Raw genomic sequence first — 24,990 nt, 5'->3', positions numbered from 1 at the left:
GCAAATCTTCAGCTACAATATTTGCAAATATATTAAGTCTTTTAGATTTCTTTCGTCTGTGAACATATATATGGGAGAAATTTGTGGTGTAATTATGGTACTTTATTATAGTTGTATCCAGTCATTAGATGTCAATAGACTACATCAATCTAAGTACATCCAACGATTGGATGTAATTGTAGCACGGTATCACAGTTGCACCGCAGTCTGATCCCAATATATATATGTATATATGGATAAATAGTAAATTTTATATTTACACGTCAGAAACAAAAAAAAAAGCGAAAAAAAAGAAAAAAAAAAGCCCCACTACATAGAGCTGAGAGCAACAAACCACACGCATCAATAATTTCAGAAAATGAAAACACAAAAAAAATAAAAATAAATAAATAACCAAAAAGCGAAAGCCAACGCTGCTTGCTTACGCAAGCTTTTCTGAATTTATGGCGCTCTCTCTCTTCTCTCTTTCTTTCTCCGACTAGAAAATTAAAAGCTCTCGTAGTCGTGGACAGAGTCACAGAGACAACAAACTCAAATTGTACAAATTATAGGAAATTTACAAAAAGAAATAGAAATTATCAGACTTTTGCAAACTACTCCACCTGGCGATCCCCGTCACCCGTCACTGCATCAGTTTACGCATACAGGCGGCTGATCCGTCCACGCGTCACGCCATCACTTTTCTCCCTTTTTTTATCAAATCAACTCCCGAGAAGACTTATATTAATTTATTTTATTTGTTAACAAATTCGATTCCCCAGATTTGTGATCCGATACTTTCACATTTGTTATTCTTTAGACTCCTCATCCGGTGGAGTCGACGACACCGATATTTCTTTTGTTTTTAGCTTAAGCGAAGGCGAAGGGAAGCGAAGCTATCTTTGAAGACAAGCTGGTTCTGGTTTTTGCTTGGCTTAGATTCTGATTTTAAATTTTGTTTACAGTTAAAGGAAGAACGTGTTTTAAATTTGAGTGTAGAAAGGAGGATATTTTGGTAAAATTTGTCGACAACAATTATGGTTAGTGGAAATTTGTTTCACTGTAGAAAGCATTCGTGGCCTCCTGAAGAATACGTCGGCCGAGCCACTTTGCAACTGGTAAGTTCTTGCTAGCTTTTCACTTGCAATTCTTTTTTGTTTTTGTACTTTGTTTTTTTTTTATTATTAGAATTTTCCGGTACCTTTTTTTTTTTGTTTTTTTCCTATTTTGAAATTGCTGATTCTATCATAATCACTTGCGATTATTTCGTTTTGTGTTAAGACTTTGACTTTTGAGGTTCAAAGTTTTTGAATATTTGATCCTGTTCTGTGTATAAAGCTTAGAATAAAATGAATAAGTCTGTTTTCCAGATTCCCTTCTGGTTTAGGCTAGAACGAAATTTGTGGCTAAACTGGATAGTGATGATGTTTTAGATGAGACAGAATGATGAATTTTTCCGGTATACAAATCCAAAATTCGTTACAAAATATTATGACTGGTAGTTGATGGGACATCTGTTTTGTTTATAAGTGATATTTGTTTTGTGATCATTCAAGGTAATTAAGTTTTCGTTTAGTCGGACATGGAGATTTACTTGTGGGCTAGTAGGAAAAGAGAAGAGGGAGTGATCTTGTTGAAAAATGCAAGTGAAGCTGGATAGAGAAGCATGTAGGGGGGAGGGGACCATTTTCCTTGATTGGTTTTAAGATTATGAGAGGAAATGAAATGGGAAGGATAAGTAATTTTGTAAATCCCCTCCCTCCCAAAAAAAAAAAAAAAAAACCCAGTCATTAAATGAATGGGTGTTAGGGATCAAGAGATAAGTCTGGTTAAAGGTACTAAATTAAGTTAGTTTCTATTCATTACCTCCTTAGGGGACACCAAATACTATCAGGTAGCAAGCTTCTTCTTTGGCTATTATCAATTGAACTAATAGAAGGAAGTATGTGGCCTTGTCTCTTCTCTTCTTCCCTTATCCTTCATTTCGCATTGCTTCCCTCCTTGCAAGCTTTGTATTGGTTTCCAGTTTTGTTTGAACTAATGTTTTGACTTGCACTTTTTCTGCAGCTTGATTTTGATAGTGCTGCCCCACCTGAGCAAGCTTGGAGAAGGAGATTGAACAGCCATGCTAATATTCTCAAAGAATTTAGTGTTACTTTTATGGAAGCAATTAAAATGGTAAATGCTATGTTGTTATACTTATTGATTGATTCAAGAGGCATGCAGTTCTACTGTTATATCGCTTCTGCAAGATCTATCACTATTTTTCTTTATTGTGTCCTTTTCTTTGTTTAAGATATATGTTCGCTTGCCTGATTTACATATTCTGATTTGTGTGTAAATATACATGTAGGTTCGACTTGGTATACGGCTATGGTCCTATGTCAGGGAAGAGGCATCACATGGAAGGGTAATGCTCTTAATTTCCTTGATGTTGCAATTAGAGTATTTTACTCTTAATAACATACGAAAAGTGAATGAATTATCCAAATGAAGCTTGATTGCTAATTTGAACTATGACTCCTTGTTCTGTGTAGAAAGCACCTATTGATCCTTTCACCCGAATAAGCTGTAAGCCATCGGCGTCACAGGGGGTGCCTCTGGGAGGAATGGGGTACGTAGTTGACCATTGCTATCGTTTAAGTTTTTCTACTGTCGAATCTTATTATATATCTGAATTTCATCAACCTCTGTTCATGTCACAGGAGTGGTAGCATATCGAGAGGTTTCAGGGGCGAATTCAGGCAATGGCAGATTGTTCCTGGTACATGTGAACCTTCACCTGTCATGGCCAATCAGTTTTCTGTAAAGATCTTCTCTTACACTTATTATCTGCCTGCTCTATTATTTTTTTTAAAACAAATAAGCTATTTTATCAAACATGTATGCTTGTTTGTGGTGATATTTTCTGATGGATGTCCCTTCTCTCGTGGGGTTTGTGTGCGCGTGCGTGTGGGCGCGTGGCCTTGCGGGCGTGGTAGGATTGTTTGTTTGGGGCTTGAATAGTGTTCAATTCCATCTAGAATGTAGGATTTCGGAAAAGGTGACAAATGCATGCTTGACAAATCAAACTGAGCTTCTCCAAACTACTAGTTTTATTGAAACAACTTTGAAAAAGAAGAAAATAATAGATGGATGCTTGATAATTTCTTTAGAGATTCTTTGGTTGCTGTTTAATTCAAGATTCTAGGTTGCATGTAACTTTTTTGTGATCTAAACTTCATTGCCCATCATATATTTGCCTGTTATGCTTGAGTTATATTGTTCAGATGCATTTTCATGTGTTGCAACATGACATCTATGGGAAAGATTGGCTGTTAAATATCTTGTGCTCTATATGGTTGTATGTATCCGTTAAAATGGTACGATGCTGAAGAAGGTGGATTCTGAACAATGAATGTACTTTCAATGATATATATTATTGTGGAATTGCAGATTTTTATATCTCGAGATGGAGGAAATAAACATTATGCATCTGTTTTGGCACCGGGCCAGCATGAAGGCTTAGGGTAAGGGGAAAAATTTAATTGAGTTTGGTTTTTCTCTTTCTGAAACACAATACACGTATTGGCAATCATATGTTCTGAGTTAGAAGTCTGTTGATAGATTAATAGAATAAAATATTATTTTAGCATCCACAACTGAAAGCCACAATCAAGCTTGTGGGATATTGCGTCGAATTAGCTTTGTATATGTTTTCTTGGTATTTATACTCTCTGCTGGGAAAGAGAGATTCAGTGGGGTTTGTGTTCCTTGGCAAATTTGGAGATGGCTTTCATACTACTCTAGATGATCTTTAAGGGGATGGGGGTCCTTAATTTCTTCGGGTGCTGGTGGGAGATAACAGAGTTATTACAGTGAATTGTCTTGCTGAAAGAGTTGCAGCAGATGTCCCATAGGGGATTGAGAGCATCCCATTTTTGTCATGTCTTAGTGGTGAGGGAACCGTACAGCTTGTGGTGAGTGGATGTATTCTTAGATCTCCCATCTGAGAGAGGCACCTCGAGGTTGTCAGAAGTGTAACCATTTGACAATCCCTAAGGGGTTATTTCTTCTCTCCTTGCTCCTTGTTCCTCCGAGGAATTCATAGACTTCTTGTTTCCATTTGTAAGTTTGTTCTTCTGCACATGCTATTTTTCAAGCATTTCTTGAGCTAATAGTGTTAATTCTCTTTTGTGGCTATGCGCGTACTTCAGTGGATCAACTATTCATGCCAAATAATGTTGTTCATGTTTATTTTTATTTTTATTTACTTTTTAAACGAGGTTTGTCTATATTTAGATTGAACTTGTGCCTAAGGTCTATATTAATGAAAAATTAAAGATCTAGTTCATTGAGCTTACTTTCAATGAACATGAAAAATAAAAGACGAAAGTCTTTCATCATGTGAGTTGAATCAAAATTAATAAGTGGAGGCAGAATTTTTGTATGACATTGTTGCATCTATATGTAGCCTTTTATCTATGCTTCTTAGAAAAAATTGATGTCTGTTGTACTAATTTCACACATGCTCCATCAGAAAAGCTGGAGATCAGGGTATTGATTCTTGGGGCTGGAATCTTAGTGGTCAGCATTCAACCTACCATGCGTTATTCCCAAGGGCATGGACAATATATGATGGTATCATTTTCTTATCATACTTTCTGTTCAATGAGCATTCCTCTTGTCCTCTTCTTATTTATATGTATTCTACTTTTTGTATTGTAGGTGAACCTGACCCGGAATTGAAAATATCTTGTCGACAAATATCCCCTTTCATACCTCATAACTATAGAGATAGCAGTCTTCCCACTGCTGTTTTTGTCTACACGGTATGTTCATTCAAATTCTTAAATAAGATAGTCAAATGATGGCAATTTTTGGTATCTTCACAAGTCTTTTCTTAGAAATATATGGATCCAAGCTAGTGGGGTGTAACTAATTGTATATAATCAGAAGATTCCTGAATAGTTCCTTTGGTGAAGCAAGGAAATTCTGTCATCTGAAGTCATGGAATGAAAATTGTGTCCAGAATTTGTAACCAATGGTGGCATTTGGCACCATTTAGCTATTGGAAGTGGATTTTTTGTTTTCTGGCTCTGACAGAAATAAAGACAAATCTGTTAGTTGACCATAATTGTCAATCTCTTCCCCAGATCTAAAATGTCTTCATCTGCGCCATGTGGTGCTTGCTGACATGTAGTAGTTCTATGTTTTTGTGTCAGAATTTGAAATTGAGAGGTTGGTTACAGGGTGTCAGTTTATCATATATCTGTCCAGTTTTTGGCATTGCTACTTACACTAGTTCGGTGTCTGCTGATGTAGTTGATTCATTTGCTTTTTCTATTTTTACTTATATTTTCATTTGTTGCTACTTCTTTGATTAGTTTAATATCTGATCATTATTTCTTGTTGGGGATATAGTTGGTGAACACCGGGAAGGATAGGGCAAAAGTCAGCCTTCTTTTTACATGGGCGGTACGATTTTATCTTAATATCATATTTGTTGCATGGTACAAAATTGGAAAATATATATATATGTAGTCAATTCCTGGATATTCAGTCCTCTTTGTTTGTTATGCGCAGAATTCAATTGGAGGAATCTCACATTTGTCAGGAGATCATGTCAATGAACCCTTCTTGTGAGTAATATATTACCTATGTTCTCACTCTCTTTTTCTATTGAATAGCAAGGCTGCTTATTTCGTTAACTGTTTTGAATTTTGTATTAACTTTCCTCGCTTTTCTTTGGTAGAGGCGACGATGGAGTCTCTGGTGTACTTCTACATCACAAGCAAGTCATCAAACCTTATTAGCTATATTTGACGGTTGGTTTGCATATTTCTCTTGGTCATTTCAGTGTTTTAAGACATGAAAGTGAAGGCGAGCATACTAACATCCTGCCTATCATTATCCTCTGATCTCTTCCTCCCATACATCTAGGCAAGAAAAGCATAACTATTTAAATTTCAAAAAAAAAAATCTTATCCAAGAAAAAGTAAAGAATGGGCATAAAAGAGAATATCTTTTGAGGTTCTTATGAGATGGGAATTTGCAAGTGTATTGTATGAAAATCGCGATATGCTCTAATGTTCTGTTTGTTTAGTTTATATTCTTACCTGCAGAATTTGTAGTTACATTCAAGGTAAGATCAATTAAGGCCTATCCCTCGCTTTCCGCCGCCCTAACCAAGGTGGTGGCAAAGGCAGCAGGGGGAAGTATGCCCAATATTGCTAGATCTGATCGCTTGATGTATTTATAAGTGGTCACTTCACCCCTTTAATTTATTTTTTCTTTTGAGATAAGAGAATTTGATCCAGGAATTTTTGGGTCTGTGGTGTCAAACAGGTAAACAGGGTTTTTTCCACTGTTTATTTGTTTTAAGGTTTGATTATAAAATGTTGGTAATCAACAAGTTTTCCATAAGGACTGCGTAATCGTTAGAAGCTTTCATACTCCAAATTCCTGTAGGATGAGGAAGAGAGAGATCCCCCCCTCCCCCCACTTTTTTCTCTGCTTCTTGTGGTTGTGTTGTATGTTCTCATTGTGGATGTCTTTTCTCATGTTGATTCATGTTTCTTAGATAATATATGATATAGATTCATTGCTTTGTCTGACATCAATTTCTTCCCTCAAAACTTTTTCAGTTCCTAGTCCCTTCTACCTGTTTAGACAGGCAAGTCCATTCTCATGAAATTTGATACTATCTGAGAAATTCCAGTGGTTGCAGTGTTTAGAAAATGACCTGAGGTGTGTAAAAATTGTATGCAGCCGTAGGATATGAAATTTTTAAGGAGTACAGGAACTACATTTCTAATGCAGTTTCCTTCTGCAAATATTTGTTTAGACCTTTTTGTTAGTCGTTTTTGCCCATGCTCATTTTTTCATTCTCAATATTAATCCTATCTTTTAGAAGGCTTTATTTATGGTTATATCTCAAGCGGTTCCCCCCAAGCAATTTTTGTTTTAACTTTCTTCTTGGCTTTCTCTTCCCCCCCCCCCCCCCCCTTCGAGTCCCGTAGTCTACAACTAATTCATGTTTATTTAACCACTTAGAATTTATTGTTTACTTCTTGTAATTTTGTGAATTTTTCATAAAAGTTACTCAAGCAAATTCCTCGACTTTAAGTTGTTGTCTTGGTTAAATTTTATCAAGCTGTTTAAACTTCTTTACTGACTGCATACTCTGATAATATTTCAGGACTGCAAGGGGGAATCCTCCTGTAACTTTTGCTGTAGCTGCATGTGAAACTCAAAATGTAAATGTCACCGTTCTGCCATGTTTTGGGCTATCAGAAGGGAGTTGTGTCACGGCGAAGGGTATGTGGGGTACGATGGTGCAGGTAAAGATTTCTTGCATTTTTTAGACTCCTAAATCCTACAAGGCATGTTTTGCGTTAGCATTTTGCTTAAATTAACCAATGGTCCATTTGGACCTGTGTACATTCACCTTACTGACTATGGTCATCCCTGTGGTAGTCTTCTTAACAAGTTGGTTATCAGGTATTAATTCACTAGGCATTGCTCATACCATACAATTTTAGTTAACGCATTTATGTTTGCATCTCAAGGATGGGCAATTTGATCGGGAGAATTTCAAATCTGGACCAAGCATGCCATCATCACCTGGAGAAGCACTCTGTGCTGCAGTTTCAGCTTCTGCATGGGTGGAACCTCATGGAAAGTGCACCGTTGCATTTGCTCTTGCTTGGTCATCACCAAAAGTAAAATTTTTAAAGGGGAGCTCATACCACAGGTAATATTCAGTTAATCCCTGTTTTATAAACTGTGCATAAAATGTTACATTTGATCATAATATAAAATGTATCTTGCCATATTTTCTGGTGTTTTACTGTTGATTTTTGTTTTTTTATTGTTCCCTCATCCTGGCAGGAGATACACGAAGTTCTATGGCACTTCTGAAGGGGTAGCTCAGGACTTGGTGCATGATGCTTTGATGAGTATGTACCTCTGGTTTGGATGTGTTTTATACTCAAATGTATTCTCTTTGTTAATTGCTTAAGTGTACTTGGATGATGATGATGATGATGATGAAAGTGTTTGCGGATTACTGTATTTCATGCAGGAACCTAACATAGCTTTTCGAAATCTTGATGCAGATTATAAGCGTTGGGAAGAAGATATTGAGAAATGGCAGAATCCAATCCTCAGGGATGATAGGCTTCCAGAATGGTAAATCTACATACAACTATAATAATCTTGTAATTACAACCATTTTGTTTGGTTTGGGAAAATGCTTTTGTATCAAGGGTCCTCTCAGTGCAAAGCTAATGAAGTCCTTCATACTTAAATGCCTGAAATTTTACTCTTTTAGATCAATTTTCGAAAACAGTACCCTCATCCTATCTTAAGCCTGAGAATGTATGTAGATGATGCCTTTAATACACGCATTGATGTACATCATTCAGAGCTTGAATATGTCTGTGGGTGTGCACATGTATGTTTCATATACATCTCAAAGAACAGGAGGTTGTAATGTCTTAACATTTTGGTTTTGTTGGCATTAATGCATGTCAATATCCTCTTTACAAAAGTTGCATTTTGGACCCTTGTATGTAGTTGATTTTCTACAATGGCTTTGGCTGTTTCGGCTACACTGTTATTGTTTGAAGTTTAAGCTTCCTTTTTTAATCTTAGAGTTTAAATGCAATAGTTGAGTCATCTATTACTTTAAGCTTATGCATGGAGTGATTACTTGACGTGGTATTGGAACCAGTTTAGCCAAGTAGTTTTTCTTTACTTGCCCAGTGTATTCATTAAATTCTTGTAATTTTTGTTTATGTTATGTAGCTGTAGTGTATCATCCACAAGCCTTGAAAGTGAATTTTTTTTTTGGGGGCCCTTAACCTTATGACGATTATGTTTTTGGGTCACACTGTTACTTAACTCATGATAGTGATGAATCATGCCTGATCTTTTGGTGTGCAGGTATAAGTTCACATTATTTAACGAGCTCTACTTCTTGGTGGCTGGTGGAACAGTTTGGATTGGTAATCATTTGTACTAACTGCATTTTTCATATGTTTAATTTGGATTTTGGCCATAATGATAGCATTATGACTGCATTGAGTTTTTACAGATTCTCGTTTGCCAGCTCCAGACAAGAGAAACCATAGAAATGGAGAAAAGACAGATGTTAAAGGAACTGAAGCTGAAGTTAACTTAAGTGATGGTGCTCTTGTTAAGTATACTACAACTAGTGACTATTACAGCGAAGATGAATCAGTAGTTAATCATGAGGGAAGCAACAGTTACTCCCAACATCATCCTATCACATTGCTTAATGAAGAAAATGACAGTGATGATGGTGGTCGGTTTCTGTACTTGGAAGGAGTAGAGTATGTCATGTGGTGTACATACGATGTGCACTTCTATGCATCTTTTGCTCTTCTTGAGTTGTTTCCAAAGATTGAACTCAATATTCAGCGGGACTTTGCAAAAGCTGTGTTGTCTGAGGATGGAAGAAAAGTAAAGTTCTTGGCAGAGGGTAACACAGGAATTCGTAAGCTTAGAGGAGCAGTTCCTCATGATTTGGGAACACATGACCCATGGAATGAAATGAATGCATATAATATACACGACACAAGCCAATGGAAGGATCTCAATCCAAAGTTTGTGCTTCAGGTTTATAGAGATTTTGCTGCAACTGGTGATATGTCATTTGGAGTTGATGTGTGGCCTGCTGTCCGTGCTGCAATGGAGTATATGGAGCAGTTTGATAGAGATGGTGATTGCCTAATTGAAAACGATGGGTTCCCTGACCAAACATATGATACTTGGACAGTGCATGGCGTAAGTGCATATTGTGGCTGCTTATGGCTTGCTGCACTACAAGCTGCTGCAGCAATGGCCCTTCAACTTGGTGACAAGCCTTTTGCTGAATACTGCAAAGGCAAATTTTTGAAGGCAAAATCAGTGTTTGAAGAAAAACTATGGAATGGTTCCTATTTTAATTATGATAGTGGTTCAAGCAGTAATAGTAAATCTATACAAACTGATCAGCTAGCAGGACAATGGTATACAGCATCTTCGGGCCTACCCTCGCTTTTTGATGAGGCTCAAATCAAAAGTACCCTCCAGAAAATTTTTGATTTCAATGTAATGAAAGTTAAAGGTGGTAGGATGGGTGCTGTAAATGGAATGCATCCAAATGGGAAAGTGGATGAGACTTGCATGCAGTCACGTGAAATATGGACAGGTGTAACGTACGGTGTGGCAGCTACCATGATCCTTGCTGGAATGGAGAAAGAGGCATTCACTACTGCCGAAGGCATCTTCACTGCAGGCTGGTCAGAAGAGGGCTATGGGTAAGTTCCTTGTAACACATGTTAAAAACTTATGGTATACATTTGATGGAGGTTAACACTGCATTACTCTATATTTATTCTTGTATTTTACATTATATGCAGATACTGGTTTCAGACCCCTGAGGCATGGACAATGGACGGGCACTTCCGGTCCCTTATATATATGAGGCCTCTCTCAATTTGGGGCATGCAGTGGGCGCTATCTATGCCTAAAACAGTTCTCCAGGCTCCTGAGATCAATATAATGGATAGAATAAGCATATCCCCTTCTGCTGCAGCAATATCGCACGAATTTGGAGTTAGAAAGATAGCAAACAAAGCAAAGTGTTTCGGAGCTGCTGTGTTTCATTGTTCATGCTAACTATCAAATGTAAGTGCCCCCCACCCCATCTTTGTAAAGATGTTAATTTGTTTGCTTCGTTGAACCCTCTTCCAGCTAAAAAGATAAAATGCCGGAAGAGGCTTTGAGGAAGTGTTTCTTTCATAGACAAGCAATAAAAACCAAGTTAATTCTGTAGCTTAAACTCATATGTGGATTCGTCCTTTCGTTGCTTTCGATTATTTGGTGTTTGGCTTGCATTGCTCCAAGCTAAAAAGCTCATGAATTGGTGCCAGATGAAATGTGAAAAAGTACAGATAGTTGAAAGTCGTGGGAGATTCAATTTATTAATAACTAGAAGGGGTAATTTTTAAAAACCTCCCCTGAGGTTTGAGGCTGTTGCAAGTAGATGGTGAAAATTATTTTATTTGTAAAAGACCTTTTACCGTTAGTTAAAATTTTCATTGACTAACTGTTGATTTTAAAAAGATAATATTACCCTCAATAATAGTTTACGTCAGTTAAAATTTCCTTAAAATCTTAAAAAAAATAAAATTACAAACTTAAAAAAAATTATATTTTATATCAAATAATTAAGATTTGTAATTTTATTACAAACTTTAAAAAATTACATTTTTATATCAAATAATTAAGATTTGTAATTTTATTATAAACTTAAAAAAAAGTTCACGTCAGTTAAAATTTTTTTAAAATCTTAAAAAAATTAAAATTACAAACTTAAAAAAAATTATATTTTTATATCAAATAATTAAGATTTATAATTTTATTACAAACTTTAAAAAATTACATTTTTATATCAAATAATTAAGATTTGTAATTTGATTACAAACTTAAAAAAAATTATTTTAAGATTTGTAATTTTATTTTTTTAAGATTTTAAGGAAATATCAATAACTTGATCATGGTGAAAATAATTGTTTTAATTACTTATGAAATTGTAAATATTTAGAATTGTAAATATTGGGGGTAATATTGTCTTTTCAAAGTTAACAGTTAGTCAATGAAAATTTTAACTAACGGTAGGGGGCTTTTTACAAATAAAATAATTTTCACCATCTACTTGCAACAGCCTCAAACCTCAGGGGAGATTTTTAAAAATTACCCTAACTAGAAGCACCCCTCAAATTTTTAGGTGTGAAAGTGGTCAAAAACGGCATGGGGATATTTGAAACAACTAAAATACTCGATAAATTTATTTATTTAACAAACTCTTTTTTTTTATTACATTATGGATTATACATTATTTGTATTTCTCATATAAGACAATGCATTTTCTTATCAGTAACACAAAATATGTTTCACTAAATTTTCAAATGCCATATTACCCAATTTCTTTATATTTTTCAGTTTTGAGGCCAAGAAAATATGAAAATAGACAAAATTAAAAATTAAATAATATATAAATTATTTAATTAACTGAACTGACTGGCGACAATAGTCATAACACGCCTGTATGTTTGCGGTTTGTAAAATAAGTTAATTGATTAGGGACGGCATAGATTTTTTATTATCATTTAATAGAATATATTAAATAAATTTTCAAATTTGTTTACTTCATAAACTTATCATAATACCCAATATACTCGTACTGGCATGATATTCCTTTTTTTTTTTTTTTCGTCACACGGCTTCTTCAACTCTTCCTCAATCTTTCCATCCTTTTGGTCTCTGTCCATCGTTGCATTTATAAAGGGCCTACTAGAAAATCTCCCCTGTTTTTTCACTTTTCTCTTTCTTTTTTTGATTTTGAAAGCAGTGCAACAAGCCATTACAAACCTACGGAAGATTCAGGAAAGAACAATTTATAATAAATTTGGTTTTGTGACCACATTAAATAACAAAATTAAAGGACTTAATTTTTTCCATTCTCCTACGGTGATGTTTTGTTTTCATATACGGCTTAACCACCGAAAAGATAATTAATTCCAATAAAATTGACTAGGAGAAGTTTGAAGCCTAATCCAATCATTTTTTTTTTTTTATCTTAACCACGAGGTATCTTGGGGAGGGCCCCAACTATGGGAGGCATCTTTAAGCCCGTATCACAATCCAGACTAGAAGTCCCCGCTCGAACCGAGAGGCATATGTTTTCCTAACAAAGGCGACTTCCCTGCAACTCGAACTGGGGAACAAACCCAGTCAAGTCACTTAAGAGGACTTCATTGCCGGTGGAGCCAACACTTTGTTGGTTAGCCTAATCCAATCTTTAACGATACTTCATTCCACTAGTAAGTGTTGATCACAAAGAAAAACCGGGAGATGAGTTTAAAAAAAAATAAAAGAAAATGCTCGTACAGTAATAGATTCATGTTTTTTTTTTCCTATAACACAAATTTAGGTTTTGAATATTTTTAAGAATAAAAAAAAAGGATCTCGTAAGCAATTTATTCGGTTGCAACAGAAAAAAGGTGAAATTTAAATTATTTCTTTATTTTCAACAATTCGTAATTTAAATTTACGTGATTAATGAAATAAAACTATTTAAAAATTACGATGATTACGGAACTGTATATGTTCAATATGATTGTGCATTAGTGAGAGTTGGAAAGAGCAGTTTTCAAGTGAAAAATTTGTAATCATTGATAATGTGTATCCACGGTGGTCCTAATTCTTGGATCTTTGTGGTTGGACCTCTTTGCATGTCACCCAGTCTTTGTTTCGGCTTCTCCTTGTCAAGACGTATGGTCCCAGCAATCTCGTCCAATAAGTGTCCTGCTTTTGACATTTACTAAAGTTACAAGAAGATGCAGAGAAAAGACTTTGAAGAAAAAAGAAAGCCACCATGTGGGTTCATTTGTCACTTTATGATCTGCCTTCCCCCTTTTTTGCAAATTTTAAAACGAGCATCAGAAATTAAGAATGTGACATACACTTGGAAAGAACGATAATGATTTTCCAGTATTTGTGGCTTTTTGGACCAAATTTCAAAAAGAAACCCATTTATGTTTTCCTTGATAGCACTATATATAGCAATTGTGTTAAAAGATTTGCTGTATAGTTTTGTCAAATTTTCAAGTTTGGATATGGAGTGGGTATTCATAGATAATATTATACTTTATAACTAGTATCTTAAGTGGGAGAAAAATTTATACTACCCAGTACCCACTCTTGCACACCACCTTTGTCATCTATGAGCTCCTCTTGACCTACCGACAAAATAGGTTTCTACTAGGATTGAGGTGGTGTAAGCATTTTTCTTTGACTGAATATTCGGACAATAAATTTTATTAATAGTAAAGTTATTTATTAATTTATTTTATTATATATTGTGTGAATCCTAGGTAATCTGTTTTTAGTCTGTGATAAAATGCTTTTTAAAAGCTTCCGTTCGGAGTCTGCTCTCCTTCGTGGCTCTATCCGTTTCTTTTCGACTAAGAAAATTCTTTTAAATTTTCATTTGCTCTTTTTTTTTTTTAGGGAAATATGAATTTCATTAAATAGACAAAGCAGTAGACAAGTAGGGAGGTGGAACATGTCTTCACTCACCCGGACCTGACATAGAACCCCCCACCTTTGCAACAATATGGGCGGCAGTGTTCGCAGATCGACGAACAAAAGAGAAAGACACTTCTCTTAGGGAGCGAGCTAATGCTCTACAATCATCTATTACAAGACCGAAACCATTAGGATAGATAGTATTGTCGGTTATAGCATTGAACACCTCCAAACAGTCTATTTCAATAATAATTGGAAGAGCATGAATACTCTTGATCCAACTGAGAGCTTCTCTGACACCTAGTGCTTCTGCCTCACGAGCCTCAAAACGTCCCAGCAAAAGAGCACATTTTGCTGCAAAAAACCTGCCCTCTGAGCACCGGATGACAGCCCCAAAACTAACCTTTCCCCTCGAGTGAAAAGTCGCAGCATCAACATTACATTTAAACCAACCCTCCTGAGGTCTCTCCCAGTACATTGAACCATGATTTAAAGCAGTAGGTTCATATATAAAGGAATGTGTTTTTCTTAGCTTGCTGCCACTGGAATAGTTGCTGGCCTGCCATATTAAGGATGTTAGATACCCTGCCATATTTATTCCTCCAAACCTTGCCATTTCGATTAATCCAAAGACTCCAACAGATCATGGCCGCAAGATTACAGTTAGCATTGCTACAACGAGTAAATAAATTCTCCAACCAAGAACCAAAATTCGTGTAGCCACCCAGGCACCCACAAACCCAACCAGTAATAACAGCCAACATGTTTTAGCAAAAGGGCATTCTATTAAAATATGCAAAAGTAATTCGTTTGATGCATTACATATAAGACATATGAAGTTTACCTCTACACGTCGTTGAATGAGATTATCAACAGTAGGAACAACATTCGTTGCAACATGCCAAATAAAATTCTTGACCTTTGCAGGAACTGCTAGTTTCCAGATTTTGGGCCAAATACAGCTGTCAGGAGGCTCATTGATAGAGTCTAGCAGCTTGTAACAGCTGCGAACTGAGTATATCCCCTTCAGATCAGTAAGCCAATACCACTTATCACTAGCACGTCGTGAGCTAAGAGGGATATGAAGGATAAGCTCAAAGTCCCTTCTGTTAAATATGTCCATTATCACATCATAATCCCAACGTCGTTGGTTCGGTATCATAAGGCCACTTACAGGGGCTGTAGCAACGTCTTCTGTCAATTCTGTCGTAACAAGTCCATTCTCCTTATCAGGGAGCCAAGGAGCATTACTAATAGTAGTGTGTTGTCCCCCATCCCCCCCAACTTGGATCCGACTGCCCTGAATAATAACTTTTTGAGCAGCCATGATCGATCTCCAAGCGTAGCTTGGGTTGCTGCCTAATGAAGCCTCAACAAAGGAAGATTTAGGAGAATAGCGAGCTTTTAAAATTTTACTTACAAGAGTCTGGGGATTAGATAGTAATCGCCATCCTTGTTTGCCTAGCATTGCTATATAAAATTATGGAGTTGTTTGAAGCCAAGTCCCCTATATGCTTTTGGTCTATATAATCTATCACATCTCAACCAGTTGATGCCCTCACTGCTATTACCTCGAGTACCCCACCAAAACGAGTTCATCATTTTTTCGAGGTCGCTACACAACTCAAGGGGCAAGAGATAAACATTCATAGCAAAGTTTGGCATTGCCCGTGCTATTGTCTTCAATAAAATCTCCTTTCCGGCTCTAGAAAGTACCTTTTGGTTCCACCCCTGAAGACGCTTCCACACCTTGTCTCAAATATATATGAAAATTGCAGCTTTGTGCCTGCCAATACAAGATGGTAAACCGAGATAGAAACCATGGCCTTCTATAACTTCAACTCCAAGAATCCCACACACATGTCTGATAGCTTCCTCCTTGGTGTTGGCACTGAAAGATATTGAGGATTTGTTGTAATTAGCTATCTGGCCCGAAGTGGACCCATACATAGCCAAAATATTCTTCACTAAGCAAGCCTCCTTGTCAGCAGCTTTGAAGAATATGAAGCAATCATCAGCGAAAAAAAGGTGTGTAATAGAAGGTGCTCCCCTAACCACTATAACACTATGTAATAGTCCTGCCTGTTCATAATGATAGATCAGCAAGTTTAGCCCTTCTGCGCAAATGATAAAAAGGTACGGCGATAAAGGGTCGCCCTGACGAAGTCCACGGCTAGGCACGATAGGTCCCACTTCTATACCTTCACGGATAACCTTGTAATTAACAGTAGTAACACACAACATTATTAAGTCCACCCAATCAGCAGCAAAACCCATTCTAAGCATAATTGCTTTAAGAAATCCCCATTCAATCCGGTCATATGCTTTAGACATATCAATCTTGAGAGCTGCTACCCACTCCTTACCTTGTCTCTTCCGTTTTAGATAATGCAGAATTTCTGCCGAAATTAGGATATTATCTGTTATTGCTCGACTAGGTACAAAGGCACTTTGAACTTCAGAAACAGCAGATCCCATAACTACCTTCATACGATTAGCCAACATTTTTGCAATAATTTTGTATAGGACATTGTACAATGCTATTGGTCTCACATCGTCCAACCGTTCAGGCTGTGCCTTTTTAAGTATCAACACAATGGATGTATCATTTAAAGTAGTAGGGAATGCACGATCAGAAATACAGTCCAAGCAAGCTGTAGATATATCATTACCAACAATATGCCAAATTTTTTTATAAAAAGTAGGATTCATACCATCAGAACCCGGTGATTTATCAGGATGCATACTAAAGATGGCGTCACAAACATCTGCAGCTGTGAAAGGCTCCATGAGGGTCTGGTTCTTTTCAGCATTAATTTGGACATTGACACAATCCAGAACTTCATCATACACACTACAACCAGAAGAAAATAAATGTGTGAAGTACTCCCTAATTAAATCATTAACTTTGTCCGGATGAGTACACCACTGGCCCTTGTCATCCCGAAGCTTGCTTATTTTGTTCTGTTGCTTCCTCGTTGAGGCCTGAGCATGAAAATATCGGGAGTTCAGGTCACCCTCTTTCAACCAAAGTGACTTGGACCTTTGTTTCCAAAATACCCCGCGGTTATGTAGCAACTCGTTATATTGGTTCCGAACCTCTGTAAACTCCTCCAAACTAGCTTGGTCGCGTCGTCCTCGTAATAGGCTCATTCTCTTCTTGCACTTGAAAATGCGACCTTTAAAGTCACGAGTGAGGTGGTCTCCCCAACGCCTCAATTCATTACCACAAGCAGAGATTTTATCTTGAATTAAATAGCCCCCTGTATCGTTCCAGTTAGCCTTAACAGTCTCTTTACAATCGGGTTCACGAAGCCACATATTCTCAAAACAAAATTGTTGCAATTTGGAATTAAGAGCCAAAGGAACTGGCTCTAAAAGAATTGGAAGGTGGTCGGAACATGATGCTTCAAGGCAAACAACTCTAGCTTTGGGGAAAAGTCGAATCCAAGTTGCAGTCGCTAAAGCTCTATCCAAACACTCCTCCACCCAATCTGTAGTGCCTTGAAACCTTTCCCACGTGAATTCGTACCCTTCCATATCTAAATCCACTAACTCTGAATTAGCCACAGCGTCTTGGAAACCATGAAGCTTCTAGGTTAGGTGCGCTCGATTTCCACGTTTCTCACTCGATTCTAAGAGATTATTAAAATCCCTTAAACAAACCTATGACAACTTTGAGAAGGAAGCAAGTGATCGAAGCAAGTTCCATAAATCCCGACGTCGGTATGATTCAGGGAAGCCATAAAAACTAGTGGCACGCCATTTCCCCAAACCTAACTCCTCAATTGCAATGTTAATGAAATTTCTCCCATATTTTAGTAAATTAACTTTGTATTTAGACTTCCAAAAGAATGCAAGCCCACCACTCCGGCCCACTTTATCTACCACAAATAATCCCTCATAGCCCAATTTAACCTTAATGGCTTCTAGCTTGTCTCTACAATACAAAGTTTTCATTAAGAAAATAAAACTAGGATTTTTGCTCTTGCCCAAATCCATCAGAACTTGAACTGTCCGTTGGTGGCCTAGCCCACAATAGTTCCAACTTAGACAACTCATTGCTCTCGGTGGGCCTGGTGTACAGGTCCCACCGCTAGTTCGTTTTTTAAATCCCCTATCACTTCCACCAAATTTGAAATGTTTGAAACATCAAGTCTTAACTTATCATGTGGCCCAAATGCTGCTCTCTTCATTTTAGCGTCCGTTACTATTAAGCCTGAGTTAAATTCAGATTCAGTTTCCTTTGAAATGGTCGTGACCATAGCACCTTCCTTCGTAGCTTTTCCAATATTACACGATTAAGTACATGGTGTCAATATGATTTGCATTTCCTTATTGAGCACAATCCCACCATTAGTTGCCATTCCATGATTATTACTTCCATCAATTACAGATTTTGTGGCACCATCGAAGTCAACTGCTATAACTTCGGCAGATTTGGTGTAGTTTCCAAAACTCTGGTCTTCTTTCCCTAGTGGTGCTGATCTTAGCCACCGATCACCAGAATTCATAGAGTTTTTTCGATTTGGAGCCCTCATCCACTAACCATATGATTTAGCCACAGGTTCTGCACTTTCATAGAGCGTTGGGCAAGTCCTCTTAGTGTGCCCAAGGAGAACGCAAATGTGGCAAAAGATGTGCAGTCTTTCATACTTGAAGTCCACCCAAAACCATTTTCCTCCTGCTTTCTTAATGCGCATTCGACGTTTAAGGGGGTGTCTTACATCAATTGATACCTTGAGGCACATATAATTCCTCCGAATTCCAGTAAGGTTGTTGACATATGATTCCAGAAAGGATATGATGTAGCTGCCAATACTCTACAGCACTTTCTCTGACTGAAAGCCAATAGGTAGATTGTAAACTTGGACCCAGAATGATGTATGAAATAAAGGTACATTATGAGGTTGTTCATCCTCTCCGAGTCTTCGAACAATAAGAATGTGTTGATCAAACGTCCAAGGACCAGATTCTAACACCCTTTTGATATCGATTTCATGGAAAAATTGGAAAAGGAAGAGCATATGAGACAATTCCTTAATGCAAACTCCCTTACCAGGGTGCTATAAGGATGCCATTGTGTTCTTCATTGCACCGAAATTGATCACCTTTTCTGTCAAAAATCTTCCCACTAGACAATAGCGAGAATCAAGTCTGATTTCCTCCATTTTCCATAGCCTCATCACTAGCAACGATTAGCCCACCATCCTCCTCCTCTTCAATTGCTAGTCGGGCATAATCATTATTCATATCTAACTCTGAACTACTACTTGAACCAGCCATAGAATTGAGAAGATAAAAGCCAAAATAGACAACAGAAAATTAAGACTATACTCTAGAGGTAATTAATAAAAACTTGCCATAGAGACAAGACCTACACCACTTGCCATAGAGACAAGACAAAGTTATATAAATACTTATGCACACAAATTCTAGTACCAAATCACCAAATGAAAATTTCGTTCATTCCGATTTTTAAAATAAAACAAACACATTTGCTCTTTTATTTATTTAATTTTGTGAAGATTGAAAGATGAATCTCTCTAGAACGCCATAGGGAAGAAGCTAGGAATAGAAAAGTGTCTGTGGAAGCAAATTAGATGATGTCTACAATACAATAATCTTGCGCACGATTGTTGTTCCAATATAAAGATTGGTTCATTGTGTTAAGCAAGTTATTTGTTAATTTGGTTTTTCTTTTGGACAATTAACTTCATAAGAAGGGTTATGATATAAGATTTAAGTAACTCATGCTATATTTATTTATTAGAGTTGGAGTGAGTAGTATAGATTCCTCCCACTCTAGTGTTTACTTACATATTTTAAGGGAGGAGTGGGTGAAAATCTACTCTCATTTCTTAATTTTTTACCCTTATCTTATTAAATTTAATGTAATAATATCATATTTATTTAAATAATATTAAACTTATTTTAAATATAATATTATTATATTTAGTCAAAAATAATAATTTTACATTGATTTTGAGTTATAATTACTTAAAAATAATAATATTATTTTTATTTGAAAATAATAGTATTATATTTATTTAAAATTAATAATAATAAATAGTTTATTTTAAGGAAATATTAATTATGTACTATGCTATTAACAATAATGTTTTATTTGTGTTGTTGTTATCATTAATTTTTAATTTACATAATTAAAATTAATAAAAAATTGTGATTTACATAACTAAGAATATTAATAATTATTATTAATTTACAAATATAATAAAATACATATTTTATCTTTCATATATATTTTTTATTAACTTTGTAATAAAAAACTATAATTCTTTAAAAAAAGGGATAAGATTTTAATTTGAAACAATTTACTCATAATTTAAGAAAAGTAAACATATAAATTGGATTCTGATTCTGATTTCATACTGTTATTTTAGTGCAAGTAAATAATCTATTGTCACTCCCATCCACACTCTCAATTTCAAGATTTCCACTCCTCAGAATTTTCATTTCAATCTAAAATATAAACGCTACCTCAAATACATACTTTATTTTACAAATTTTTTTAACTCATTTTGTAATTACAAACTATAATTCTTTAAATAGGGTAAAACTGTATTTGAAACAATTCACTTTCAATCCAGGACAAAATAAACACACAAATGAGATTTTAATTCTTATTCCATATTCCTATTCCAGTGCAAGTAAACACTGTATTGTCACTCCTAATTTACACTCGCATTCTCCGGATTCCTATTTCTTAAGATTCTCACTCTAAACCGATAAGTAAATACTACCTTAAACATGTACAAAACCACATCATTGCACAAGCTACAAATAATCTCAAGTTTAAACCGATTGCTTTGATACTACTTGTCATGTGCGGACTGCAAAATTAAGTATACCAATTTTTTTTTTTTTTTAAAAAAGACACCAAGAATTTAAGCTTGTTTCGGCAACAATGACTAAACTCACGAAAGCACGAGAAAATAATTATTTTACTAGTAATTAATATAATATAATATTTGAATATATATATTTTTTTCAAAATCTAAATATACTCAGTACTCCCATATACACTGAGAGAAAAAATCTCCCAATTACTTACTCTAAAAGCAATTCTTCACTTAAATTACTCACTCGAATTTGGGATGCTTAGAAAGCAATGAAATGCCTTCTGTTTAAAGACAGAAAACTTGCACTATTGCACCTATAATAAAGCACAAGTCATCTAATCCTTTCAAACATTTTGGCCGCTGATTTTAACTACCCTCGTAAATTCTTCAAATGAATAATAAATGCGTGCAAAAGTGTTGGAAGCATATTAATAACTATTAATATGCTTCCCCCTAAGCTTTTGGTTTTAACAGTATCCAATTTACTTAAAACCTTTTAGAATTATTCAATCTAATTGTTCGATTTGATCTTATGAAACTAATTCAATAAAAGTTTGATGTGCATGGCGGGCACACTAGTAATATTATACTACAGGCACTGTCTGAAAATGTCAGTTGGGTTGTGGACGGTGGATTTGGTCAAAATGTTGAAGATCAATTTCTCTAATTCTGCTTTCTCAGTTTAAGATTTTATGTTTGAAGCTTTGAACAAATAATAGAAAATAAATAAATAACAGAAAAATAGAGGACAGAATTATCGTTCCCCGTAGAAAATTAAGAACTGTATGGTCTATCACGTGTGGCTTTCGATTCTGTGCCCCATACTCCAATTAAAAAAATGAAAATTAATTAAAAAATATCTTTCTATTTTTTTGGAAGATTAAAATAGTTTGTTAGAACAATATTTCAAAAGAAAAAAATAATAATATTTTTCTACACGTTTTTAGAAAAAAAATAATAATTAAATTACAGTTATAATTTTAAAGACCTTGACCTGATTGTGGATGTGTCAGAGTCAGAAATAGACACCCCATTCATTCAATGTTCAAACATTTCAAATCCGTTGGTCCAGATTCCAAAATTTGCTTTCCCATCTCATCCCCATTTTGATCGTAAATTTACGGATTGGCCATATTTACTTATTTGTTTAAAAAAAAAATTAATTTGATCTTTACTCACTCCTTATTTTTATAAAAATAAATAATAATAAAAAATATTTTAGAAAAAAATGGTTCTTCAGCTCCAAAGACCAAAGTGTGCTTTCATATTTGATGGATCTCTTTTATTAATTTACTGGATTTATTTAAATTACTAAAAGTATAGAGTAAGCCATTGGTTGGTAATAAGTTTTTGTAAAAAAAAAAATTAAAATAGAAATTTTAGTTGTAAAATAAAAATTAGTAATGTATAGTAAATATAACTTTTGAATTATAATTTTCACAGAAGTAATAATGATATTTTAGGTTTTTCATTATACAAGTGTGAAATAAAATTAACTTTCCTTCGTAATCAAAGTAACAAATGTTTACCGAACAATATGATTTTGTAGGATTTTTATCCTCATAGTTATTGCCGATTGGATCCTTGTTATCTTGGAAATGATCATTATAGGTTTCTATACAAGATTGCAAGTATTGTCTTTACCACGACGGATTCAAAATTATGATTTATCAGTAGCTAAATCCTAAATTATATAGTGATAACATTTGAAAACTAAAATTTTATGTGTTAATGAGTTTATAGAGGTTATTATAATATATTTCAAGGAAGCTAAATTAAATAATAGCCAAACCACCTGTATAGCTATTGCAGGCTTTTATTTTATTTTTAATTAAAGTATTAGTTTGTATAATTCTCAAAGTTAAAGTTTAAATATTTTAGTTTATGAGATTATGAGACTATTTTTGTAAATTTAACTGGACTACTTTAATAAATTTAAAGAAAGCTAATTGGTAACTCAAATATTTTTTTAAAATTTTTCAAAATTATTTTCTTCAAGCCCCCCAATGCTTGAAGTGGATCCGCCTCTAGTCCTTAGGGTTATGTTTAGGAGCTTGGTTAAATTGTGGGATTGGATTAGATTTTGAGATTAATAAAATAGTCTAATCCCAATGTATGTTTGGTTGTCGTGAACTAATAGGATAAACTAAAATTTAGCCCAAAACAATTGGGATTATTTGTCCTCAAATTTGTATGGGTTTAGGTGGGATAAAATTAAATGAAGAATTTGTATCCTCTTTATCACTCTTTTATTTTTCATTTAACCTAATATTTTAATAAAAATTAAACATAGAAATTAATTTCATAAAATTTTAACATGTAATTTTATTTTATATAGAATATCAAAATTTATTCATTAATTTATTTAAAGTAGTATTGAATATTAAACATAAAAAATAATTAACTGTCTCTTTAGAGTAGCATTGAATATTAAATATTAAAGTCAATAATTATCAATATAATTTAAAAATATTACATTACTTAAATAGTTATTTAACTTTATTAAATTAAATTAGTATAAGCCTGTCCAATATTATATCAAATAAAAGATAATATTACATATATAATCCAATCTAACCTAATCTAATCTTAAAAATTAATGCAATTCAATTCTAACTTCCAAAAACATCCTACGAGTGTTGTCATTGTCATTAGTGGCTTCGGCGAAGTTCTTTTATAGGCGATGTCATTGGTGGCGATCGGCGAAGCTCTTTATAGGCGAAAGATGGCTTTATCCAGCCAAATTTTGGGGAAAAATTTCGTTTTATTTACAAAACTGCCAGTGTTTCAATTTTGCAACATTACATCCACAGTATATACATATCTGCTGCTGTTATAATTTTACTAAATTCCCACTGCAGTTTCCAAAACTACCACTTCATCATTGTTTTAATTTTTAAACAGCTCCTATCATCATTTTCCTCAATTCCTTCTTCCACATTCCATTTTATTTTAGAATTTTTATGTTCTCTCTCTTCATAAATTATGAACTCGTGAAGATAGGAAACCTACGGCTTTGTAGCATCGTAAGGCACAAATTCGATAGTTTCTAATTGCATTTGAATTACTTTTTTGACTTATGTATAAACAATATTTTTTTTAAGGTTTGTTTGTCTTTAAAATAAATTTCATTCTTAAAAAAAAATTAATTCAGCCCAAGTATACAAAAAATTCCTGAGCTTGCCCTTGATTATCATCTATGAGATCTTCGTGAATGATATTTATGGAACGATGTTGCAGTTGGAAGTTTATCTTTTTTTTTTTTTATACTAATAATACAATCAAACAACTAATATTACATCAGATATTTACAATTGCTATTTTAGCAAACAATTATGTATAGTATAACTGCTACTGTTATTTCAACAAACAATTACTTATTGGACTACAATTTACATACGTTATCCAAGGGTTGTATGCTACACTTGCATTTCGCAAGAGAGAAAGACTGCAGCTGACTTTCATTCAATCATGATTAATTGAGGGAGAATGTTACCTAAGGACTTGAACCGTATGCTCTCACATTCAGCTAAAGACTGAGTGGCAGAAGCTTGTCTTACTTGAATACCTTGCAATGAGTAGCAAAATCATACAAATTACATGATACACCCTTATATGCACAAACACTTCAACCATGACAATTTTCTAAACATAAAATGCCCTACCCTCCCCAGTCCCCATAATCCTCAAAAATAAATTTTTACAAAAATTGATTTTACGAAGTCTAATATAATAACAATAATACTAAAATCTAATTAGAGAATTACTTAATATGCATAGGCGAAACCTAAAATTTTATCGATGATAGATGGTTGCTTTTAGTTTCCCGACCTCACCTAAATTTTTGAGTTTCATCTATAAAATCGTGAATCAACCTTAAATACCATAACAAATTAATTTTTGATAGGTTTTGTTTTGTTTATTCCGACAAAGTGTTTTATTTACCAAGATACATACATACATATATATATATATATATAGGGAAATTATCACTGCACCACCTCTTTTTTGCCTTATGTTCATCGAACTACTAAAAAATTCTAACATGTTATCTGCACCACCTTTT

The 24,990-nt window shown here is 34.6% G+C and overlaps 1 protein-coding gene across 1 annotated transcript; it reads left to right on the top strand.

The window, feature by feature from the left end:
• The first annotated feature begins 419 nt into the window (after positions 1 to 419).
• Positions 420 to 10,814, top strand: LOC102614613 (uncharacterized). The gene is made up of 18 exons (XM_006493646.3): positions 420 to 1,097; positions 2,047 to 2,157; positions 2,333 to 2,389; positions 2,517 to 2,593; positions 2,685 to 2,784; positions 3,415 to 3,488; positions 4,499 to 4,599; positions 4,687 to 4,790; positions 5,383 to 5,436; positions 5,545 to 5,600; positions 5,714 to 5,752; positions 7,160 to 7,301; positions 7,530 to 7,714; positions 7,852 to 7,919; positions 8,079 to 8,151; positions 8,908 to 8,969; positions 9,059 to 10,286; positions 10,389 to 10,814. The coding sequence occupies exons 1-18, from the start codon at positions 1,017 to 1,019 to the stop codon at positions 10,645 to 10,647; spliced, it is 2,871 nt and encodes a 956-aa protein (XP_006493709.2). The 5' UTR covers positions 420 to 1,016; the 3' UTR covers positions 10,648 to 10,814.
• Positions 10,815 to 24,990: the final 14,176 nt, after the last annotated feature.

Source organism: Citrus sinensis, chromosome 9 (genome assembly GCF_022201045.2).
Source record: "Citrus sinensis cultivar Valencia sweet orange chromosome 9, DVS_A1.0, whole genome shotgun sequence".
NCBI lineage: Eukaryota > Viridiplantae > Streptophyta > Magnoliopsida > Sapindales > Rutaceae > Citrus > Citrus sinensis.
Note: the sequence above shows the minus strand (reverse complement) of the source record. Positions and strands in the feature narration are given on the sequence as shown.

Excerpts from the sequence above, each read along its gene's own strand:
- LOC102614613 (XM_006493646.3), top strand. The coding sequence starts at position 1,017 with ATGGTTAGTGGAAATTTGTTTCACTGTAGAAAGCATTCGTGGCCTCCT. Across the intron at positions 2,785-3,414 it reads TCATGGCCAATCAGTTTTCT|ATTTTTATATCTCGAGATGG; the intron begins GTAAAGATCTTC and ends GTGGAATTGCAG. Across the intron at positions 8,970-9,058 it reads TGGTGGAACAGTTTGGATTG|ATTCTCGTTTGCCAGCTCCA; the intron begins GTAATCATTTGT and ends GAGTTTTTACAG.